Below are 20,269 nucleotides of genomic sequence, written 5' to 3'. Positions count from 1 at the left end.
GTTCGGGGGTTAAAGCGACAGCGCGGGCGAGCGGACAGTCGGTTCGCGGTATCTGCTTCCCCACACCACCCGCGGATGCCTACTTTGTGTCTTTATATATAACCTCTTCTCCGTCACTGCTCTTCCTCCGTATTCCGATTGCGCTCGTCCTTCTTCTTTCTTTGTATATTTTTGCCTCTCTCTATTTCTTGTGGCAATATGGACCCGGACTTTCCTGCCCTGGCAGCTGCCTTCTCCGCGGCCCTGCTACCCGCTTCATCATATCACAGCCAGCCTTCCACCCGCCTACTCTCGCTCCTCTCGTCCGGCCTGCGCGCGCGTGTCCAAGCAGCCGGCGACGACTGGGCAAGGTCATTAGTTACTGCTCAACTCTACTCAGCCGAACTGGCTGACGCTTTAGCTGCACGGCTACACTTGGTCTACACAAACGGCGTGCGCCGGGTGAGCGCGCAATCCCTGCACGCCTCCGCTGTCTTCTGCGGTTCAGAAGACTACGAACTCGCGGACGAAGAGCAGTATTTCCGTGGAGAAATCGAAGTACGATGGACGTATAATACTGCATCTAGTGCCTCTTCCAGTGACTCTCGATGGCTAGTGGATGAAGTGCGGTTCGCCGATGCTGATGATGCGCTTTATTGGCGACCTTGGTGTGTTACCGTCGCTGAAGCTGAGCGCAGCTGGCAGTCGTATCTTGACTCCCGCGACGAATCGAAACGTATTCGCTCAGCTTTGCTTCAACTTCGGTCAGAAGCTGTTGCAGCAGCAAAGCGTAAATCTCAATACTGCGACGCGACACAGTCCATGTACCACTCATGGCGCAATACCGAAGACCTTACTCCGCCTTTATACGCTGAAGAAACAGACACAGTAACGGATGATGACGAGGAAGGGAGCTATTGGAGTCAGTACGATGCTCCGTCTAAGAATTTCTTGCACTCGTTGTCCGCTATCAGACGCTTGACTTCGCTTGACTACGAGGCAGATTACAGCTCTTCTTCGTCTGCCATGACATCTGCTGGGAGCCTCGCTACCGAGAAAGCGTCGAGCAGCAGTAAGCCACGATCATTCCTACCGCTGCTGCCAAAACATGATGATGGTAATGCTATTGCACTGCCGTTGTACTATTAGTAGCTTACACTCGCATATTCTACTATTAGCAGCGTATATTGTACATTTTGCAGTGTATGATAGATGCACTTGTATATTATTCACATTCACATTAGTCTTGGATACGGAGTCATGAGGTTTGCTTTTGTATTTTTTTGTCCTTCTCATACTCTCTATTATTGTAATAATTCATAATATCATATACAATCTAAACAAGAGATAATATTGTCGGATAGAATTCGTTTCAAAAAGTCAAAAACTTTAAACTCCCAATTGCTGGACGCAGTGTTCGAGTATTCTTCCGTCCCCTAATTACATAATGGCTGATAACAGCAGTCGAATCTCATTCTAGCTCCTGCTACATAGATGGCGAGTGTTTTACTAGTTTTTAATGAGTTAAATATTTACAAATAAGACTTACTAATGATTTGCCGCAAGGTTAAGGACTATCTTGCAGAGATTGCGGCTGCATCGACATGGCAGACTCTCTGCGATCTAGCAGCATTCACTTGCCTACTTTTCATGCTTTTATAGAATCAATACAGCGTATCTATCTATATATCGCAAGCGTTACAAATGTATAGATTCAAATAAATTTTGTATTTTGCATCATTCAACTCAGATAGAAACTGCTAAATGGTGAAGGAGGAGTAAGAGCTACCCCACAAACACTAGCCTTAATCTGGAAACACCTGTTCCGCTTAAGCAGTATTCATTATCTGTTATTCAGGATAAAATATTATTTAAAATCAAAAACATAATTTATAAACGACAAGCTCCCCTCTTTCCCTACTCCCCTCCTTCATCTTCTCCCTCTGCTGCTACCTACTTCTGCTTCATCTCGCGTAATATATCAGCAATGAAAGCCCTCCGCTACTACGGTAACCGCGACGTTCGTCTAGACGACAACGTATCTGAACCAGCTATCTCAGAGCCAACAGACGTCCTCCTCGCCCCGCAATGGTGTGGAATCTGTGGCTCCGACCTGCATGAGTATTTCGACGGACCAACTGTCTGTCCGACCCACCCTCATCCGCTTACCTCTGAAACCCTGCCTGTCGTCCTAGGCCACGAGTTCTCGGCCATTGTACTTGCCGTCGGAGCATCTGTGCCAAACGTGAAAGTCGGCGACAGGGTCTGCGTCGAAGCAATGCAACGCTGCAGCAAGTGCGTAAATTGTCTCTCCGGTCATACAAATCTATGCGTTTTGGGTCCTGCTGCGTATGGCCTGACAGGTCTCGGTGGTGGACTTGCAGAAAAAGTTGTAGTACCTTTCAATCAAGTGTACAAATTACCAGATAATTTGCCAATTGAATACGGTGCTCTTGTCGAACCAATCGCCGTTGCTTGGCATGCGGTTGAATTAAGCGGAATCAAACCTGGTATGACGGCTCTTGTGCTTGGAGCTGGTCCTATTGGTATTGCTGTGATTATATGTCTCCAGGCAATGGGCGCAAAGACAGTCATTGTGTCAGAGCCCGCTACCGCTAGACGGAAGCAGGCCGAGAATTTTGACGTCGACTACGCTCTCAACCCGATGGAAGTCGACGTTATATCCAAAGTAAAAGAGATTGTCAACGGAGAAGGCGTCGATCGCACTTACGACTGCTCTGGAGTGCAGGCTACTTTCCAAGCTTCGATCGACGCCTTGGCTGCCAGCGGTGTGGCGATGAACATCGCTACCTGGACCAAACCCGCGCTATATAATCCCACGCACGCACTCAACCGTGAGCGTGTGTTGATGGCGTCATGCGCATACATTAGTCGCGATTTCAATGCCGTACTAAAGGCTATTGAAGACGGTAGACTCAAGGGACTTGATAAGATGGTAACTGCTAAAATTCCGATGAAGAATACGGTTTCCGTCGGATTCGATGGACTTATCAATCACAAGGATAAGCATATTAAAATTCTGTGTTCTCCGATTACCTAGTTTTGCTAGGTCTTTTCTTATCTGTTATTAGTTTTTTGGATTTGCTGGTTTTATTTCTCTCAATGATATACAAATTTCTCATTGATACACATGTTCCTCAGTAAAAAGATCAGTTTTTAAATTTCTCCTGTCTAGGAATGCGGGGTAAAGACTTTATTTTTTTACTCAGCCCCGCATTACGAAAGAAGTAGTTGCTAATATTTTCAATTTTTTTTTCCTTTTCAAAGTAGTCAATTATAGTAAGCCAAATACCATTATACAGATCGGTTTTTTTTTTCTCCAATTAACTAAAATTCAGTTTAGTATGAAATTCCTTACTAAAAACAATCAACTATGAACCGATTGCGATTGCGAAACATTTAAGCAAATGCTCTTGAATGGTGCGCAAGCTGCCTGCAAATAAGTCTGCCAGATATATTATTCGAAGGCTGAAATATATAAGAGAATCGAGCTTATTAGTTCCTTGATATGAGTCGTCTCTAATAAATTTACATTGTAGATAAAAAAAATTCTAATCATTACCTACTTTCTAGTATTATTTACTGACAGTACAATAGTAATTTAAGCAAAGCATACAATCGAAGTACTTTGTTTCGGTCACTATACAAAACGGACAATATAGTTCGAATCATCATCATCAGCATCCTCTCTGATTTCTTCTGTTACCCGAATAAATCTATCTATGTATAATACCGTCGTCAACATTTTTAAAACAAACAAGAGATTTATTATAAAAAACAAATTAACTTATATACTTAAATTACAATCAAAAGAATAACATAAAAATAAATCAAGCAGTATCAACAGCCTGCAGATGACTCTTCACAAACCGTCCGGACGGATCCTCAGCACATCCCCAATCAGCCTTCGGAATCCACCGCATAACAGTATCAGCACATGTCTTAGAAGGAAAGTGCTCATCAAACATACACCGATACCAGTATGCTTCCTTAGTGGTCGGAACATCATCGCCCCAATGCGCCTTCGGGTTCGCCATATCTTCGTCCGACACAAATTTCTCGGCAGAGTCCTTGAGACAGTCGATCCAGCTGTATCCGACTCCATCGGAGAATTGCTCCTTCTGCCGCCAAAGAATCTCCTGTGGCAGGTAAGGCTCGGTTTCGGGCTCGTCAGTGGTGTCAAATGCCTTGCGCAAAATATACTTTTCGATTCGATCTTTGGTGATCATCTTCTCCTGAGGATCAATGTTCATGACAAGCTCAAGGAAAGCCTTATCTAGGAACGGAACTCGCGCCTCAAGACCCCATGCGCAAGTCGACTTGTTGGCACGCAGACAATCGGCAAAATGCAGGTTCTTCACTCTTTGCACCGTCTCAGCGTGGAAATCCTCTTTGTTAGGCGCGGCTCCAAAGTAAAGGTATCCACCGAAAATTTCGTCCGAACCTTCGCCGGAGAGCACCATCTTGACACCTCCGGCCTTGATCATCCGGCTCAGCAAGTACATTGGCGTCGAAGCACGAACAGTGGTAACATCGTACGTCTCAAGATGGTAAATAACATCCGAGAGCGCATCGAGACCTTCCTGTAAAGTGAAAGTGTGCTCATGATGCACAGTACCGATAAAGTCCGCGACCTTACGAGCCGCAATCAAGTCCGGCGCTCCGGGAAGTCCAATAGCAAAGGAGTGCAATCGTGGCCACGAGGCTGCACCAGACAGGTTTCCATCCTCGTCGACGCCGGTGAGTGTCGAGTCGCTGACGGCCTCGCTTTGCGCCTTCTTTGTCTCGCGAGCGGCAATGGACGCGATAAGTGATGAGTCTAGACCACCGGATAGCAGCACACCGTAGGGAACTTCGGACATGAGACGCTTACGCACCGAAGCCTCGAGTGTAGAACGAATAGCCTTTAGGTCTAGCGGGGTCGAAGGCACCTTCGAGCCATCCCACCAACTCGGCTTGAAGTATCGCGTCAGAGAATCAGTGGCGCTGTCATAGACATGTCCGGGTGGGAAAACCGAGATGTCATCGCACACCTCAGCAAGAGACTTCATTTCCGACGCAAAATAGACAGCACCAGGGGTAGTTGACGAACGACCCATGTACAGCGACGTGATACCGATGGGGTCGCGTGCAGCAATTGTACGGTCCTTGACGGCGTCGTAGAGCACAAACGCAAACATACCATCGAGGTAGGTAGGGCACTCGAGATCGAACTTTTGGTACTGAAACTCTAGTTAGCAATTTTTTGTTCTTTCGCTTTACTTTATAATATAAAGAGATACTCACGAGAGGAATGATAACCTCGCAGTCGGACTGCGTCTTGAACGGATAATCGCTAAACAGCTTGTGTCGGAGAACAACATGGTTGTAAATCTCACCGTTAACACCAAGAGAGATTGTCTGATCGTCGTTAATAAGGGGTTGCGCGCCAGTGTCTTTTTAGGAGTTAGTAAACTATTCTTGAGCCCATGGTGGATAAACTCCGACTTACCGAGACCGACGATAGCAAGACGCTCATGAGCGATGACTATTATGAAGTTAATATACACCGTTATTCTCCATAGAGGTAATTAATCTATAAAATACTTACTGGTCTTGTTCTTGACAAAGTTTCCACCTGCGAATAGTTAGCATACTAATCAACTTCGGCGATATCATAGCTCTCTGAAGACATACTCCAATCAGGTCCACGGTGACGAATACTAATGCCCCATAAAATATCAGTAAGACAATTTATATAAAACGCAAGAGTATATTATATACTCACAGCTTGGCCAGCTGCAGAGCCTTGGGCTTGAACGCGATAACGTCGGGATGGTGGTGGCAGGCAAAGATTCCGCACATTTTGAGTTAACTAGTACGCGGCGAAACAGCGAAGAATATACCAAATACAAATAAAAAAAAAGTAGAGCAGCCACGTAAACTGAGATTCTCTCAAAAAAACAAAACTTTTGTTCTAAAAAGTGAGATTTAGGTAGTTGCCAGTTTGTGGGTACTAAAAGCCAGATTACTTCAAAAAAGTTGCGCCGTTGAAGAGTCACTTCTGCTTAAACCCTATCTGTTACTTAAACCCTTACCCTGCAATAGATGTCATGGCGGATTAGGTACACTTAGATCAACTACATCCTGTATCCTTCAGATAGAAGAATAACCTGGTTGTAGAGGATTAGTCGGGTTCGTTTAGTCGGAATTAGTATTGCGATGTTCTCCTCGCCTCCCTTTGAACCGTCGCGGCTTCGCAGCAGCAGTATCGCGTTGGACGACGCGTCCTCCTCGCCCACACACTCGCCATCGACAATTCAGCGACGACAGGCCTCTCTTCAGCGCACCTTCTCCTCTCAAATGAACAGCTCATCTCCTATCAAAGCAAATCCACCGTCAGATTCTTTGCGTGACCGCCGGCGCAAGCAGAGACTTGATTCGCTTGTGCAGAGACGACAGGCTATATATCATGCCGTTCGCGGTGGCGATGAAGAGGTACGCTGATTTCTTTCTTCAGAGTTACTATTAATTTCAAAAGATGCTGACTTATATTTAGCTAATGCGGAGGATTGACGAAGTTGAAAACCGAAAACTAGAACGCGAACTGCGTGAACAGGCAGAGCAAGAAAATATTAGCATAGACGAATTACTTGCCCTTGAAGAAGAGACTCGGAATCAGTCCGATCAGATGATGGCGGATATGGTTGACCAGTATGAGCAGCAGCAGGTTGAAGCTTTGCTAGCGGATATGCAGAATGATTTGGGTGCTGAGTGCTATATGGATGAGGAGATGGATTTATCGTAGTGTATATCAGTCTTTGGAGTTTGGTGTGTTTGTTCTTTGGGGCATTTATTCGGAGTACGTTTCATGTATCATAATCTACAAAAATTCTCTTTATTAAATAATCACTGCATCGGACAGCCAGCATCAGACCCTAACAGTCCCGAAGAGTTTTCAGTGATCTGACCGAGGTACTCATCAAAAAATTCAGCCGGAACAAGCCCATATTCTCCCATGTTATGTAAATTTTCCAATATAAACTGCTGATCATCCGAATTCGCATCATTATACGACGGCCGTTCGAACCGTAGCCGCATGCCACGAACTATCTTGGACAACGCTTCATGTCGCGCGAATTCTTCGGCTTCTATCGTGCTTCGTTTACTTTCGAGCCACGCGGGATAAAATTCATCTAGACCCTTTATTGGCTCGTACAAGATTGATTTCGACGCGAGCTGATCCATCACTGAAGCTAAAGTGCTCATAAGATTCTCATCCGTGCCTTGCTCGCTTTCATCTCCTTCCCCTGCAGCGGCCTGCTCCAACTGCTTCATCATCGCTGCAAGAAAGACATCATCGTCAAATCCGTCACCGGTACCTAATCCATCTGTACCACCATCGGCAATCTGCTGATCGACTTTTTCACCAGACTCCTTCATCCGCTCCATTGTCTTGGCAATAGCATCCTGCAGCGAGTCTTTTGTCTGCGAGCGTGTTGCATTCTCATTCAAATTACTCTCTTCTAACTCTGTGCCATCAGAGTATTTACTCACTTCAGCCATGATAGCCTCGAAATTGCGACGGCTTTCAGGATCTGTTTCAACATCGGCGAGCATACTCTCCAATCCCTGCTCAAGCTGTTTCACAAATTCATCTTCTGTAGCCTCAAGTGCTTCAGTTTCATCATCAAGTAAGCCTGAAAATTGCAGTCCTTGCTGCTGTTCTTCGCTGTGGTCATTTTGTGGTTGTGAGGATGGAGGAGCTGCACGCTCGTCAGATACTGCGGCCAAGGACGTAGAGGATTGTAGCGAATGTGATTTGGTTTCCGGTATACTATGTTTCGCCGTCGACTTTATCGTAAACTCATCCAGCAGGTCTAGTTACACTCGATTAGCAGAATATAATCAGAATTCGATATAGGTATATTGCACGTACCGTCGAGATCATCAAGATCGTCTTCATCTGCCGTACTTACTACCTGCACCGGAGGCAGTTTTTCCTCAGCCATATCAGATCAACTACCTTAAAAATATGCAATAATTTTCCAGCTTTAACAACTTTGACGAAAACAAATTTAACGAAAGAAGCGGGGTGTTTGGTGTTTCGAGAATATTTCACGGGATTCTTCCGCGGCTTGAACACGCTCTCCCCGCCTTTCGTACATCAAGCTGTATTTAGGGTTTGCCATAAACGATGAGCACTAAACTTGTATTCACTCTAAGTTGTAATTTTTTATAGTACAGTATCGAATAAACATTCAACAAGCAGAGAATTCACTGCTCTGCATACAGTTTTTTCAGCACATTCGAAATCTGTCCAACAATTCCCGTATCCTGGTCATCCTGTGATCCTTCACCACATGCATCATCTCTAAATACCTCCAATTCCTTTCCCACAGCGGCAACTAACACAGCACCACCCTCGATCACAAGTCTCTCGCGGGTAAGAAGACCAAGTAAAAGTGCTAAATAGCCACGTATGTCTGTCATGTACGTTTTCCGAGCCGGTTCAGCGTGCGATGATGATGAGACTGCTATTTTGAATAAACGGACGATTTCCTTCATGTATTTTGTTTTTGCAATTTCATTTCTTGCTTCTTCGTTTTCGCAAAAATTAACTAGCAGTCCAATTGAGAAAATAGCAATATTAGCAGATAATCCGTATTCTTCTTCTTCATTCGCGTTGACCACTCTTTCAATGCATTGCTCTGCGCAAACGATAGTTTCGTCGGTGCATAAACTGCGGCAGATCACGGGTGATCCACTATTTGTGACCAGAATCGTATATTTCAGTATTGACACCATAATCGTCTCGTTTGGCGTCGATCGAACTTTCGGTAGCAGATTCATCAATTTTGTAGTGACGTCGATAATCTTCTCGTCTTCATCTTGTTTGGATGGAAGTCGGGCGTCGGAAACTTCTGTGCAGTCTTCGAGTATTGAAACCGTAAGCTCGAGATCATGATACTCAACATCTCTATCAACAGATAGTAATGCTTGTAATATATCAATCAGCTTCGGTTGCAAATTGCTGCTTGCCACTGCACTTTGGACTATATCAAATTGAGCATATTTGTTTATCAGTTGCAAAAGTCCCGTTAGTGCCATTAACCGTCGTGAAATTTTTTTCGGTGTTATCGCAGTTGATGGAATTGAGGAGGATATTTTAGAGCGTAGATCCAGTACCTGTAAAAAGTCAGTCACTCTATCAACAAACTTGCGTGCCAGCAAAAAAATTTTACCATTGTTTGTGCGATTTTTGTAATACCTCCTGACTTTGACGCCTTGATGATATCTGTTCCATCGTCAAGAATTCCAACCAAGAACTCTACTATCGCATATTCGGATATCAGATTCCTCATAACACCTTCATCATCCAGATAACTGCATAGTATATAAGCCAGTGCAAAAGTTGAGACAGCGTCAGTAGTATTTGAGGGTCGAGAAATGGACTCAAATACTCGAATAAGAAATCCACCTGCTTTGAATTTCTGCGCAAAGGACTTGTCTGTCAACTTTAACGCAAGTTCAAGGTACGTCATACGCAGCACTGAAGGAGCCGAAGTCGGCTTGAGACCATCGAGAAGGTACTCCATATCATCCATGAATTTGGTATTAATTCCTGAAGCCCGTAGCTCATGAATCGATCTGACATGCGTAACGTTGTCAACTTCACCATTTCCGTCGCTAGTTTCGTCTTCCTCGTCGGAAGAACTGTGACGACCCGTATTTGCGGTCAGAGATACACTTAGCAATTCAGCATCTGACATTTCACTAAAAGTTCCGGGCCGCGAACTGGCTTGTGCAGAAGAGGTAGGTGTCGTGTCATCTAAATAACTACGCTGCGAGCCATATGTCCGCTTTCCTGGCCGCAGCAATGCATACGTCTGTTGCGACAACTGAGATGGTGGCTGTACAATGGTTGATTTTAACTCTTCTTCATACGCCTTCTCTACCGCTCTCTTCTTTATTTCCTCGAATGATTTTGTCATGACCATTTTCTTTTGGGATCTAGAGCCAGTTTCTTTCTTTGCCGTCAACATTCTTGATAGTTTCTCAGATCGGGGAGTGCTATCACCGCTTAATACCTGATCCATCGTACTTCGCTTCTTCAAACTCTCCACCGTCTGATCAAGTATTTCCCACGCTTCATTCTGTCGAGAGGTAAGTCTCGGGGAAATGTCAATGACCCGACCATTCGCGACTTCTGGTGTTACGGGTAGTGCTGGAATACTCATATCTGGCGTCTCAAACTCAAGTTCTTCCAAAGGAGGTGGTAAAATTAATCTTCGAGGCTTAGAAGGTTGTACATCATCTGGCGGTACGGATTGAAGGTCTGGCGATTCGTGTTCCGGGCTTTGTGACTGCGTAGAATTCGAAGATATTGCAATTGGCGATTGCTGTACAGAAATGGGAGAAGAAATATTAGGTGCTGAGCTTTCTAATAGAATGACCCGCTTATGTGGAGATGTCTTGGGCGGACGAACAGTAAACGAGGGTGATTTGGTGGGTGATTTGGTGGGTGATTTGGTAGGTGATGCAAGATTGGCTTCTGGAGTTTGTGCTCGAGTCGGCGTATTTGCCCTCGCAGAAGCAGTTGATTGCGGCTTTTGATTAATTGTCGACCGCTTTGTGAGCTTTGGTCCTGGTCGCGCTAAGTCTTTGCCTGACTCAGAGTCGTCGTCGAGAGCAATTGGATCGGCTGCAGCAGCCAGTTTGGATTTTAAGGAGGATCGTTTCTTGATAGCGCTCTTTGTTTGGCTTTTGGAAGTACGCTTGCGTGTCGGAGCAGGCGATTCAGCAGGCAAATCCTTGTGAGCTATACTGTCAATTTCTGTCTCTTCGGTATCGTCAAAAGCAAACGGATCGTTCATTTTGCTCTTTGCAGATGTAAACTTATCGCCCACAGTTTTTGTTCGCTTCCGCGTTGCAAATTCTGGAGCTAGAATCTCATCCCAATCTAGAGATACTGGTGAAGGTCGCTTTGTTTGCTTCGCTGGTACCGCTGACAATGGCGTTTTGCCTTTAATTCCAACTTTCGACATCCAACCTGTCAAGCCCGTAGACTTGCTGTCGACCCCTCTCTTTGCGGACCCTTCTTTGTCATCTGTAGCTGCTGTGCCATGTAATTCAAATAATGAGGTGCTATTACTGTTCCGCTTAACAGGCGATGCGCGTTCTGATGGTGTTGCGGGGACCCGACTTTTACGACCATAAGTCTTCGCTGTGCCAGGTGTACGACGCGTGAACGGTGATTCCGACATATTTTGGCAGAGATTTGCAGTTTTCTCAACAGAGATTAAATATAGTTGTTGATGTCGGTTTTTTTCTCTGGCAGTGAGAACTATTTCTGCCACAGCCTTAAGTTGTTGCGCTCAAGGCTGATCTGAACGCGTTGAGACGCGCGTTGACTGAATTTGATCACTAATTCAAAGTTCACGCATCATGATCGAATACTCGACTATAAACAGACAGCAACAGCTCAGAATTATTAGCAAAATCAATCAATTAGCTGTCATATGAGAGTTCGATTTGCGCCGGTGAGAATAATCTACGGATCAGTCGATGACGCTAGACAAGATTATTAAGTGGAGAGGCTTAAAATTAAAATGAACTGTTAAAGGGCAAGGGTTTACAAAGATAGCAGCTCACGATATTTGGTTTTTTCTTAAGATACAGAATCGTTATTCTTGAGTCTCTTGTAAAAATTATTGGCGCTTATATTGCTACGATCAATTTATTGACTGAACATTACTGGCAATATCTTGCATCTGAGAGGTTAATTAGAGGATAATGTCGAAATCAGCTACCTTGTCCAAATCATCGACTCTGCCAGATGTCACAGTCTTACCACAGACTCCGCAATTGATTGCATTGTTTACGTATGTGTTCTTTAATGCATATCTATCTTATTGAATGCTTTGTTTATTATTAGGCGCAATGGTTTTCTAACTACTTTGGCTACAGAATGATCAGAGATGTCAAGACGCAGCGTGGGGATTTTGTGTTTTATAGCAATCGAATCATTCGAATGATGGTGGAAGAAGGTGTGAATAGCTTTAATCTGAAAGAAATATGCTTGTGCTGACAGTTTATTCAAGGCCTTAATCACCTTCCAGTTAAAGAACTGGAAGTCTCCACGCCGACTGGTAAGTCTGTATATTGATACTGTAAATCAGGAATTGCTATTTATAAAGAAACCGCAGATCTTGCATACAAGGGCTTGCAATTTGAAGGAAAGATTTGCGGAGTATCGATTATGAGGGCTGGTGAGGCCATGGAGCAAGGCCTGCGAGATTGCTGTCGATCAGTGCGCATCGGCAAGATCTTGATTCAACGAGATGAAGAGACGGCAGATGCAAAGCTATTTTATGAGAAGCTCCCTGCGGATATTAAGGACAGATGTAAGATGCATTGATTTCCTGGTTGCCGAGCTTTTACTGATTGCTTCTTTGTTTAGATGTGCTATTGCTGGATCCTATGTTGGCAACTGGAGGCTCTGCAATCATGGCCGTGGAAGTCCTTCTAAGCAAGGGAGTCCCTGCCAACCGGATCCTTTTCTTGAACTTGATATCGTCTCCTGAAGGTATAGAGACATTTTGCAAGTCCTGCCCCGGTGTCAAGATTATTACCGGATTCATCGATGAAGGCTTGAATGAGAAAAGGTAATCATTTTCCTAAACTATCTGACTTGGTAAAGCTATGAACTTATACTTACTGATTTTTTTAGATTTGTTGTTCCGGGATTGGGAGACTTTGGCGATAGATACTATTGCTTGTAAACTAGTTTGTCATGTACATATATCTCTATCGTATGAGAGGCATTAATATGAGACCGCTCTAGCCTGCCTGTAATTGATACTGACAATTACTGAAATTAAACAATCCGTATACTACTCTTGGTAGACTAAAAAGGAGCTACTGTCTGCAAGTAGAAATAGCATCTGAAAAAAGCTGAGAATGAATGGCTATCATCCGGCAAGCAGAGCACGTGCACACGCGTCGGAAGTGGCTCTTCGCACTGCGCCACAGGGATGCACAGCCATCTAATTTACAGTACCGAGTGCAGCAAAATCGCTTGACGTGTTCATTTCATCTTTGTATCGGCTCTCTCTGTTCTTTAACTCGGTCGTGCATAGCATATTTTCCTTAGTTCGCTGCTGCTATTTCTGACTTTTATACTCCTACCGGTCGTTATTTTTGTTCAGTTAATAACAGGCTACACGACTCCCACTCCAGCTGTTTGCACCGGCCCTGATTCAGAGTCTTGATCTATAGCGGTTAATCGCGGAAACTGTACAAATTCATTAGGGGCATGACGATCTTTGTTTAAGCACCATAGACACATTATTCTGCTATAGCTGTATTTAGGCAGCTGCTTGTACGTGTCTACTAGGTCATTGATCCGACATCAGTCTTCATACAGTTCACAATGATTTCCAATTCGACACCAAGTCCGACATCAATAGCAAGTACGACTACAGTTCTTTTAGATGCAACATCTTCAATCACTTCCTCCTTGGTCGATTCTTCTAAACCAGCAACCTATAGACACATATTCGTTTCTTACCTATCATTCGGCAGGATCGCAAACACTTCGCAGCCTTCACTGCTGGTGGCTCTAATGTTGGTACTGGCATGGTTCGGTGGTTTCGCTTTGGTTGGTCTTACGGCATTATACATAATTATAGCGTGCATCGCCCATTTTCCTCGACGCGCAGAGAAGGTTGAAAATACGTACAAGACAGTGACTGCAGCCGATAAAATTTCAGAACCGCTGCCTCTACCTCACATAAGCCAGGATGCTATAGATAGCGAAAGCAGAGAGGATTCTGTTTTTATGTCTGTAGTTGTACCCGCGTATAACGAGATAGCTCGGTTGCCAATCATGCTGGAGGAAGCTATTGACGTGCTGAAAACTTGGACGGTCAACAATACTCCTGTGACTTGGGAAATATTACTCGTCGATGACGGTAGTAGTGACGCAACAGCTGATGTGGCACTCGAATTTGCTAGAGATCATAAATTGGATTGTGGAAGTTTGCGCGTCTGTAAGCTGGTGAAAAATCGGGGAAAAGGAGGTGCTGTTACGCATGTATGCTGTCGTCTTTGACAATCATATATATTAAACTGTGACAACTTCTAACTCTTTTCAATGTAGGGAATGCAGCGGGCACGCGGAGATTACATAATATTTGCTGATGCTGATGGCGCTTCAAAATTTGCAGATATCAAATCGCTGCACCAAGAGCTTTGTAATCTTCTCGAGGGTGATCAAGCTGCTGGGGGTATTGCTCTTGGATCACGAGCGCACATGGTCAAGACCGACGCCGTTGTCAGACGATCTTTCATTCGGAACTTTTTGATGTACGGTTTACACACGCTCTTGTATTTATTTGGAATCCGCACCATTGGGGATACTCAGTGCGGGTTCAAGATGTTTACGAGATCAGCGGCGAAAGAGATTTTTCCGTATATGCATAATGAGGGATGGATATTTGATGTCGAGGTTCTTATTCTTGCAGAGCGCAAGAAGATCAAAGTTGTCGAAGTGCCAATATCATGGCATGAAGTGGATGGAAGCAAGATGGATCTTGCGCGGGATAGTATTAACATGGCGGTTGATTTGGTTGCGATTAGATGTGCCTACATGTTGGGAATTTATGACGACGGACGAAGGTCAAAGACATCTGATAAATGGCTGAAAAAAAATAATTAAATCTTGTATTTTTAGTTCAAGGAAGTTTTTATGATTTATATGTACATTGTTATCGAGTGAAGATGAGAAGATCTTATCGATTGTTCACGCATGAGCAGGAGCCCTACCATCGCATCCCACCCGCCCATCCCATTAGGTCCCGTTAGATCCCATTAAAATCCTCTTTATTTCTAGCCGCGAGTCAGATCATCAATCACCAGACTACTAAACTGAGTCGGCGCTAACACAATCTCGGTGCAAAGCCCGGCCTGAAGCCGCACCCAAAGCGGGGAAGAACAGGTGATCCCGCAGGGTTTCTCTCGGGACCGAGTCTTGATATCCACTAATCTAACCCAAACTCTTCATCCCACTGAGATCGGGCAAACAATGGCAGCGTCTACGCTCATATATTTACCCCGCGTTAACCAATGCAAATGGACAGACCATATTTGTAGGCTGATCAGCTAGCGAGAATATGGAGAATCGGGATCAGTCTACCGATAGTTCTCCCGCTGCTCCGACCCTCTCCACGGTGTATATAAACTACCCTAGAGACTTGCTACTGCTGGTTGCTCTCTAAACATCACACGATACCTTTGACGAAAATGGGCACTTCTATATGGCAAATCAGGGCATTCAAGCGCGCCGAGGACCGGCCGACGCCAAAGGCTGTCTACAACATTCGTGTATACTACTCATCAATAATCATTGCTATTGCTGGTGCAATGATCGGATACGACAACGGGTTCGTGGGAGGAACTCTGGCATTACCTTCTTTTCAAGCTGAATTTGGTCTTGATAAAATGACTACGTCGCATGCAAACTTTGTCTCTGCGAACATTGCCTCGACATTCCAAGCTGGTTGCTTCTGGGGCGCATTATTTGTGTATCCGTTGGGTCACTATTACGGTCGTAAAATTGGTCTGATTGTTGCGACTTCTATTTTTCTTGTCGGCGCTATTCTGAATTGTGCTGCTTCCTCAAAAACAGGTCTTGGCATCATGTATGCTGGTCGTATCCTTGTCGGTCTTGGAGTCGGCGCAACTTCAAATTTGGGACCGATTTACATCTCAGAGATTGCACCTCCAGGTATTCGCGGACAACTTCTAGCAATGTACGATATCGTATGGCAAATTGGTGGTCTGGTTGGCTTTTGGATCAATTATGCCGTCAGCGAGACGATTCCTGTCTCCCGCAAGCAGTTTTTGATTCCGTTCTCTGTTCAAGTTATTCCTGGTGGTTTGCTATTAATTTTTGTATTTTTCCTTCGTGAATCTCCTCGTTGGCTTATGGCAGAGAAGAACTCGCCTAAAGGACTTGAGAATTTACGATGGTTTCGCAAGCTTGACGAGTCTGATGAGTATTTTCGCTTTGAGGTCGCGCAAATCGAGGAATCTATCGAGTCTCGCGCAGGAGCAATTGGTCTCGGTTTCTTGGCACCAATAAGAGCAGTTTTTACATCCAAGAAGATTTTGTCGCGCTTAGCACTGACTACTACTCTCTTCATTTGGCAGAATGCCTCAGGAATCAATGCGATTAATTATTACTCGCCTACGGTATTCAAATCGATTGGTGTGGGAGGTACGGATGCAAAGTTGCTTTCCACCGGCTTGTTTGGAGTTATCAAGACTGTCTCTGTCTTTCTATGGATGATCTTTCTTGTCGAATCCTGGGGTCGTCGTCTGACTCTCATGGTTGGCTCTACGGGTATCTCGTTCTGTATGTTTTTCTTGGGTGCGTACGTCAGGATTGCTCAGCCTTCTACGGTTGCTAGTTCAGCTACTGCGGGAGTTGGAAATCTGAGTCCAGGCGGACGAGCTGCAATGGCCTTTTTTTATCTCTGGACAATGTTTTATTCAGCGAGTTGGAATTGGACTCCTTGGATTATTAACGCTGAGGTGTTCGATAATAATATCAGAACTTTTGTGCAGGCTATAAACGCGGCAGCTAATTGGTTCTGGAGTTTCATAATGGCCCGCTTTACTCCGCAGATGTTTGCTAAGATGGTAAGCCGCGATTTTTTCTCTCCTTGTCTTTGATTTTTGGTCATAAACGTCGAGACTTAATTAACCTTTATACAGGGAAAGGATGGATACGGCGTTTATTTCCTTTTTGCGTCGCTGTCGACTTTGGGAATAGTTTATGTTTTCTTTCTAATTCCCGAAACAAAAGGAATACCCCTCGAGATGGTTGATGGCTTGTTCACAAACGAAGTTCCAGCCTGGCGCGCTCATGACCATGTTTTGAATCAATTGTCAGAAGTGCGCGATGAATTCCATGCGTCTCCCGAGGAAAAAGAGGCCGTGCATCATTTTGATGTTGTGACTGATGATGCTCATAACGTTGCGAGTGAAAAGAATAATCAGGCTGAGCCTTGAATGTTGCACTCTGTATTTTTGCAGTTTATTTTAATATATTTGTATTTGCGATCGTATTGCGAAAGTAAGGACTTGAGTGGTTGGATTGCGGAAAATTTTTCAGCTCATACTTGCTCCCTTGTTTTTACTAAGATGAATTTCTTGCTGAATTTCATTTTTGTAGGAAACGAAATGATAAACGGTTCGCACGTCATATGTTCCATAAATGCTTGCGCGTTATGCAGAGGTCTGAAGATATCATTTCCGGACACTAACCGAAATACACCAGAAATCCAATAAGAAAAACGTGAAGGTTAATGCTCGCAAATAAAATTTAATAAAATAGTTCTCGATCTCAATTGTGTCTTTGAAGCTTCGTGATTATTTGTAGAGGTGAATCTCTCGACTGGTTGGATGTCTTCTCTTTGACGGCTAGCGAGGTCTACCTCATTATCAGATGCCAATATTTAGCAAGAAATCAAATACTTGAAATATTACATTTCCCACTACGCAGTGCACTGTCTTGGTTTCTACCAGCTGCTTGGGTTTCAGTGTGTACTTTGACCAATTCCGAACTGCAGCATTATTTGAACTCTATCTGCTAGTACAGGATTACGACATGGGCTATTCACTGTTATCCCAGAATAGCGAGCTGGCCGGAAGAGCGGGACGCCGCTGGAAAAATGGAATGCCGTGACGTAGCAGAGGTCCGGAAAGGCTGGTTAGGCCAAGTGTAGTTCGGTCAGCCAGGGTGTAATTTCCTCTTAAGCTGACTGGCACGAGATATAGCTGGCTAGACTATGTGTTCTGGTCCATGGATATCAGTATTGAGATAATACTCAGTTTCAACATGTTTTTGTGGGCTTTTACTATGTCCGTCAAATATGTATATTGACTACCAGGACTCGACAGCCAAAGTTCCCAGTAGGGTACTATAAAAGTTGCTTTTGGCCATGATGCCACCATATTTTAATTTTATTTGACAGATGAGCTCTCTATTTCCGCAATGTTACAAGAGTTTACTAAGATTGGTTCGACCCACAAAGACTTGCGTCAAATAGTTAGTTATATCCCTATCTCAATGCGGAAGAAATAGGCCGAACACCCATCAGAAAAGAGGTCCCGGCTGACACCAGACCAGTGAAACCCTGCAGAATCCTCGTGGCGTTCTCTAATTGTTGTCGACGCAACTTTATTTTAAAGCCTCGGAGCAGTCGTAGTCAGTCGAGACTCATATGAGTTCTCTACTGACAGCCATTGTATAGAAATCTGAACTGCGACGACAAAAGCAACCACTTGCAAGATATAAAAATCAGGTTTACAGTTTATATAGCTGTTGTCTTGGTTCGCGATACCTGGCACAGCAGCCAGTCGGCAATGACGTATGCAGCATGGGCACTTTGCCAAGTCTGCATTGCTTATCGATGCTCCAGATGGCGTTATCGCCAGCTTGTCTTTCGCCAGGACAAGCTTGGCTACAGCATATGCCGGCTCCAGTTTTGTTATCTAACCACTTGATTTTCAATACCCGGCAAGGCTTAGGAGATGATATCAAAGTAGTCATCATTCATGTCTATTGCCGGCGCCCACTCCTCGTTAGCGCGAAAGCTGACAAGGAGGTACTTACTATACTATTAATTCTAGAGTGATCCTATTTTTACTGGGTCACCGGTCGTGGCTGACTTCCTTATTTTTTTGTTTTTCAACAGAAAACATACGCTAACCGAATCAAAACAGGCGTGGATGAATAATGAAGTTATCACTACGAAACTTTGAAGCTCAATGCAGTTTGGTCTCTTTGGAAATTACAAATATCAGACAGATGTCATTTGTGGAGAGATCTTGTCACGATTAGCTGTTATATGAGTTGTGCACTAAGGCTCGTCCGAGATTAAACAACTGAAGACAAACTAGTCATCGTCGAGAAAGTAGGTCGCTAAGAATTTTTGCTCAACAGTCTTGACCATTCGCGCATGCAACAATTGGCAATTTGCCAAGATTATGGCTACATGAGGCATGAAGCGTTTCCCTAGTATAATTTGCACCCGGGACAGCTTAACAACGCACGTCGTTTAGAAATTACGGATGGATAGGCCTTTCTAACATGAATGTCAAACATTTAGTACGGGTTAACCTTACTATGAATTCTTACGGCTGCTTTCGGCATGCTGTAATTTCTTTTAATGGTTCACCATGCTACCATTCTCATTAAATATGAAAAAAAGCGAAATGACAATAATATCAAACAGCGTAATTCGGGTAAAAAAAAAAAAGCCGAACCAATCAAGTCGGCGAAAAGCGATATCAGGCGCAAGCCGATGTGGAGACAAAAAACATATGAAGACAAGTCAGAAGCGAACTGAAATGAAATCCAAACTTCGCCAAGCTATACACATAATACTTTTCGCATTTACATACATATATATTAGTTATCCGCATATCGCGAAATGCGCAATGAAGCACGTATGGTTTCATGTTCATACAATTTCGCGTTGAGGGTATCCAGATTCTGAAACTATACCAGGGTAAGCATCTGTCCTCTGTGATCGCCAAGCGAGAGAAGCAGAATATATCGAACTTCGGTGTGCCCCCTTCAGTCTTCCCCCTCTTGATTTTCGTTTATACGCCACAACTATAACAATGCCTTTCAAATAGAGTATCTCCCCATTACCCCCAGTACCAGCAAAAGCTGACATCAATGTAGGACAGGCACTAAACTTGGGTGGTAGCATATCCAAAGTCTGTTGATGTTTTGTACTTCGTTCGCAACGATAACTCACCAGTTGCGACAAGTGTGTGCCTGCTGTCCTAAACGTATAGTAATCACTTATCTGTCTTTTATTTTGCAATACAATACTACTTGAGGGCTCAATTATTAGATAGTAATAGTGGTTTAGGTAGGAGACCCGATTAAGGCTACCAACGAACTTTGAGTGTTTCATGCGGAAAAGTGTATTCAATCAACTCCTAGGTACTGAGTTTCTTCCAGTCGCGCGAGCATTCAACTCTGAGCAGCAGTTTACATTGATTCCTATTCGCTATAATTTTGGATCTCCGATAAGATCCAACCTCGACAGAGAGCTTTTTTCACTTTTAGTTACAGAACATTCAACTCACCGGCCACTGCTGACTAGGGAAGCGAAAACCGTTGCAAACCGTCGTGGCTGATATAGCCCCCACCTACACCAGATCCTGCTTTTCCGCGAGTTTCGTTTACGAAGCAAATTCAATC

General features: G+C 44.2%; 11 protein-coding genes across 11 annotated transcripts; 8 read left to right on the top strand and 3 right to left on the bottom strand.

The window, feature by feature from the left end:
• The first annotated feature begins 130 nt into the window (after positions 1-130).
• Positions 131-1,328, top strand: V2V93DRAFT_365951 (uncharacterized protein). Its single transcript, XM_066909204.1, has one exon. The coding sequence runs from the start codon at positions 199-201 to the stop codon at positions 1,126-1,128; it is 930 nt and encodes a 309-aa protein (XP_066767612.1). The 5' UTR covers positions 131-198; the 3' UTR covers positions 1,129-1,328.
• Positions 1,329-1,686: 358 nt separating this feature from the next.
• On the top strand, positions 1,687-3,128 carry V2V93DRAFT_365949 (chaperonin 10-like protein). The gene has a single exon (XM_066909203.1). The coding sequence runs from the start codon at positions 1,967-1,969 to the stop codon at positions 3,038-3,040; it is 1,074 nt and encodes a 357-aa protein (XP_066767611.1). The 5' UTR covers positions 1,687-1,966; the 3' UTR covers positions 3,041-3,128.
• A 421-nt stretch (positions 3,129-3,549) lies between these two features.
• On the bottom strand, positions 3,550-6,064 carry V2V93DRAFT_365946 (uncharacterized protein). Its single transcript, XM_066909202.1, has 6 exons — positions 5,768-6,064; positions 5,677-5,702; positions 5,591-5,617; positions 5,492-5,527; positions 5,287-5,435; positions 3,550-5,222 (listed from the first exon to the last, which is right to left on the bottom strand). The coding sequence occupies exons 1-6, from the start codon at positions 5,842-5,844 to the stop codon at positions 3,831-3,833; spliced, it is 1,707 nt and encodes a 568-aa protein (XP_066767610.1). The 5' UTR covers positions 5,845-6,064; the 3' UTR covers positions 3,550-3,830.
• Positions 6,065-6,109: 45 nt separating this feature from the next.
• Positions 6,110-6,885, top strand: V2V93DRAFT_365944 (uncharacterized protein). Its single transcript, XM_066909201.1, has 2 exons — positions 6,110-6,477; positions 6,539-6,885. Exons 1-2 carry the CDS (start codon positions 6,202-6,204, stop codon positions 6,785-6,787), a joined length of 525 nt encoding a protein of 174 aa, XP_066767609.1. The 5' UTR covers positions 6,110-6,201; the 3' UTR covers positions 6,788-6,885.
• V2V93DRAFT_365943 (Pex19 protein family-domain-containing protein) lies at positions 6,812-8,111 on the bottom strand. The gene is made up of 2 exons (XM_066909200.1): positions 7,919-8,111; positions 6,812-7,859 (listed from the first exon to the last, which is right to left on the bottom strand). Exons 1-2 carry the CDS (start codon positions 7,989-7,991, stop codon positions 6,889-6,891), a joined length of 1,044 nt encoding a protein of 347 aa, XP_066767608.1. The 5' UTR covers positions 7,992-8,111; the 3' UTR covers positions 6,812-6,888.
• A 49-nt stretch (positions 8,112-8,160) lies between these two features.
• Positions 8,161-11,544, bottom strand: V2V93DRAFT_365940 (wings apart-like protein regulation of heterochromatin-domain-containing protein). The gene is made up of 2 exons (XM_066909199.1): positions 9,225-11,544; positions 8,161-9,168 (listed from the first exon to the last, which is right to left on the bottom strand). Exons 1-2 carry the CDS (start codon positions 11,244-11,246, stop codon positions 8,257-8,259), a joined length of 2,934 nt encoding a protein of 977 aa, XP_066767607.1. The 5' UTR covers positions 11,247-11,544; the 3' UTR covers positions 8,161-8,256.
• Positions 11,545-11,661: 117 nt separating this feature from the next.
• V2V93DRAFT_365937 (uracil phosphoribosyltransferase-domain-containing protein) lies at positions 11,662-13,020 on the top strand. Its single transcript, XM_066909198.1, has 6 exons — positions 11,662-11,864; positions 11,950-12,029; positions 12,084-12,131; positions 12,189-12,386; positions 12,443-12,647; positions 12,713-13,020. Exons 1-6 carry the CDS (start codon positions 11,776-11,778, stop codon positions 12,762-12,764), a joined length of 672 nt encoding a protein of 223 aa, XP_066767606.1. The 5' UTR covers positions 11,662-11,775; the 3' UTR covers positions 12,765-13,020.
• Positions 13,021-13,606: 586 nt separating this feature from the next.
• Positions 13,607-14,701, top strand: V2V93DRAFT_390354 (nucleotide-diphospho-sugar transferase; the record flags this gene model as incomplete). Its single annotated transcript, XM_066912400.1, has 2 exons — positions 13,607-14,077; positions 14,144-14,701. The coding sequence occupies 2 exons, from the start codon at positions 13,607-13,609 to the stop codon at positions 14,699-14,701; spliced, it is 1,029 nt and encodes a 342-aa protein (XP_066767605.1).
• Positions 14,702-15,285: 584 nt separating this feature from the next.
• V2V93DRAFT_378834 (general substrate transporter) lies at positions 15,286-17,058 on the top strand (the record flags this gene model as incomplete). The annotated part of the gene is made up of 2 exons (XM_066911980.1): positions 15,286-16,686; positions 16,762-17,058. The coding sequence occupies 2 exons, from the start codon at positions 15,286-15,288 to the stop codon at positions 17,056-17,058; spliced, it is 1,698 nt and encodes a 565-aa protein (XP_066767604.1).
• V2V93DRAFT_365934 (uncharacterized protein) lies at positions 17,007-17,434 on the top strand. The gene has a single exon (XM_066909197.1). The coding sequence runs from the start codon at positions 17,059-17,061 to the stop codon at positions 17,335-17,337; it is 279 nt and encodes a 92-aa protein (XP_066767603.1). The 5' UTR covers positions 17,007-17,058; the 3' UTR covers positions 17,338-17,434.
• A 1,524-nt stretch (positions 17,435-18,958) lies between these two features.
• On the top strand, positions 18,959-19,818 carry V2V93DRAFT_164187 (uncharacterized protein). The gene is made up of 3 exons (XM_066906903.1): positions 18,959-19,500; positions 19,562-19,693; positions 19,742-19,818. The coding sequence occupies exons 1-2, from the start codon at positions 19,231-19,233 to the stop codon at positions 19,673-19,675; spliced, it is 384 nt and encodes a 127-aa protein (XP_066767602.1). The 5' UTR covers positions 18,959-19,230; the 3' UTR covers positions 19,676-19,693; positions 19,742-19,818.
• Positions 19,819-20,269: the final 451 nt, after the last annotated feature.

Source organism: Kockiozyma suomiensis, assembly GCF_038497685.1.
Source record: "Kockiozyma suomiensis strain NRRL Y-17356 unplaced genomic scaffold V2V93scaffold_3, whole genome shotgun sequence".
Lineage (NCBI taxonomy): Eukaryota > Fungi > Ascomycota > Lipomycetes > Lipomycetales > Lipomycetaceae > Kockiozyma > Kockiozyma suomiensis.
This window is presented reverse-complemented; position numbering and strand designations above follow the sequence as displayed.

Bases quoted from the DNA above. Each gene is read 5' to 3' on its own strand.
- V2V93DRAFT_365951 (XM_066909204.1), top strand. From the start codon at position 199: ATGGACCCGGACTTTCCTGCCCTGGCAGCTGCCTTCTCCGCGGCCCTG.
- V2V93DRAFT_365949 (XM_066909203.1), top strand. From the start codon at position 1,967: ATGAAAGCCCTCCGCTACTACGGTAACCGCGACGTTCGTCTAGACGAC.
- V2V93DRAFT_365946 (XM_066909202.1), bottom strand. From the start codon at position 5,844: ATGTGCGGAATCTTTGCCTGCCACCACCATCCCGACGTTATCGCGTTC. The intron at 5,618-5,676 runs GTATGTCTTCAG...AACTATTCGCAG, and splicing joins TCACCGTGGACCTGATTGGA to GTGGAAACTTTGTCAAGAAC. The intron at 5,223-5,286 runs GTGAGTATCTCT...CTAGAGTTTCAG, and splicing joins GCGAGGTTATCATTCCTCTC to TACCAAAAGTTCGATCTCGA.
- V2V93DRAFT_365944 (XM_066909201.1), top strand. From the start codon at position 6,202: ATGTTCTCCTCGCCTCCCTTTGAACCGTCGCGGCTTCGCAGCAGCAGT. The intron at 6,478-6,538 runs GTACGCTGATTT...ACTTATATTTAG, and splicing joins TTCGCGGTGGCGATGAAGAG to CTAATGCGGAGGATTGACGA.
- V2V93DRAFT_365943 (XM_066909200.1), bottom strand. From the start codon at position 7,991: ATGGCTGAGGAAAAACTGCCTCCGGTGCAGGTAGTAAGTACGGCAGAT. The intron at 7,860-7,918 runs GTACGTGCAATA...GAGTGTAACTAG, and splicing joins CGATCTTGATGATCTCGACG to ACCTGCTGGATGAGTTTACG.
- V2V93DRAFT_365940 (XM_066909199.1), bottom strand. From the start codon at position 11,246: ATGTCGGAATCACCGTTCACGCGTCGTACACCTGGCACAGCGAAGACT. The intron at 9,169-9,224 runs GTAAAATTTTTT...GACTTTTTACAG, and splicing joins CAAAAATCGCACAAACAATG to GTACTGGATCTACGCTCTAA.
- V2V93DRAFT_365937 (XM_066909198.1), top strand. From the start codon at position 11,776: ATGTCGAAATCAGCTACCTTGTCCAAATCATCGACTCTGCCAGATGTC. The intron at 12,132-12,188 runs GTAAGTCTGTAT...AAGAAACCGCAG, and splicing joins GGAAGTCTCCACGCCGACTG to ATCTTGCATACAAGGGCTTG. The intron at 12,648-12,712 runs GTAATCATTTTC...TGATTTTTTTAG, and splicing joins GAAGGCTTGAATGAGAAAAG to ATTTGTTGTTCCGGGATTGG.
- V2V93DRAFT_365934 (XM_066909197.1), top strand. From the start codon at position 17,059: ATGTTGCACTCTGTATTTTTGCAGTTTATTTTAATATATTTGTATTTG.
- V2V93DRAFT_164187 (XM_066906903.1), top strand. From the start codon at position 19,231: ATGCTACCATTCTCATTAAATATGAAAAAAAGCGAAATGACAATAATA. The intron at 19,501-19,561 runs GTATGGTTTCAT...AAACTATACCAG, and splicing joins CGAAATGCGCAATGAAGCAC to GGTAAGCATCTGTCCTCTGT.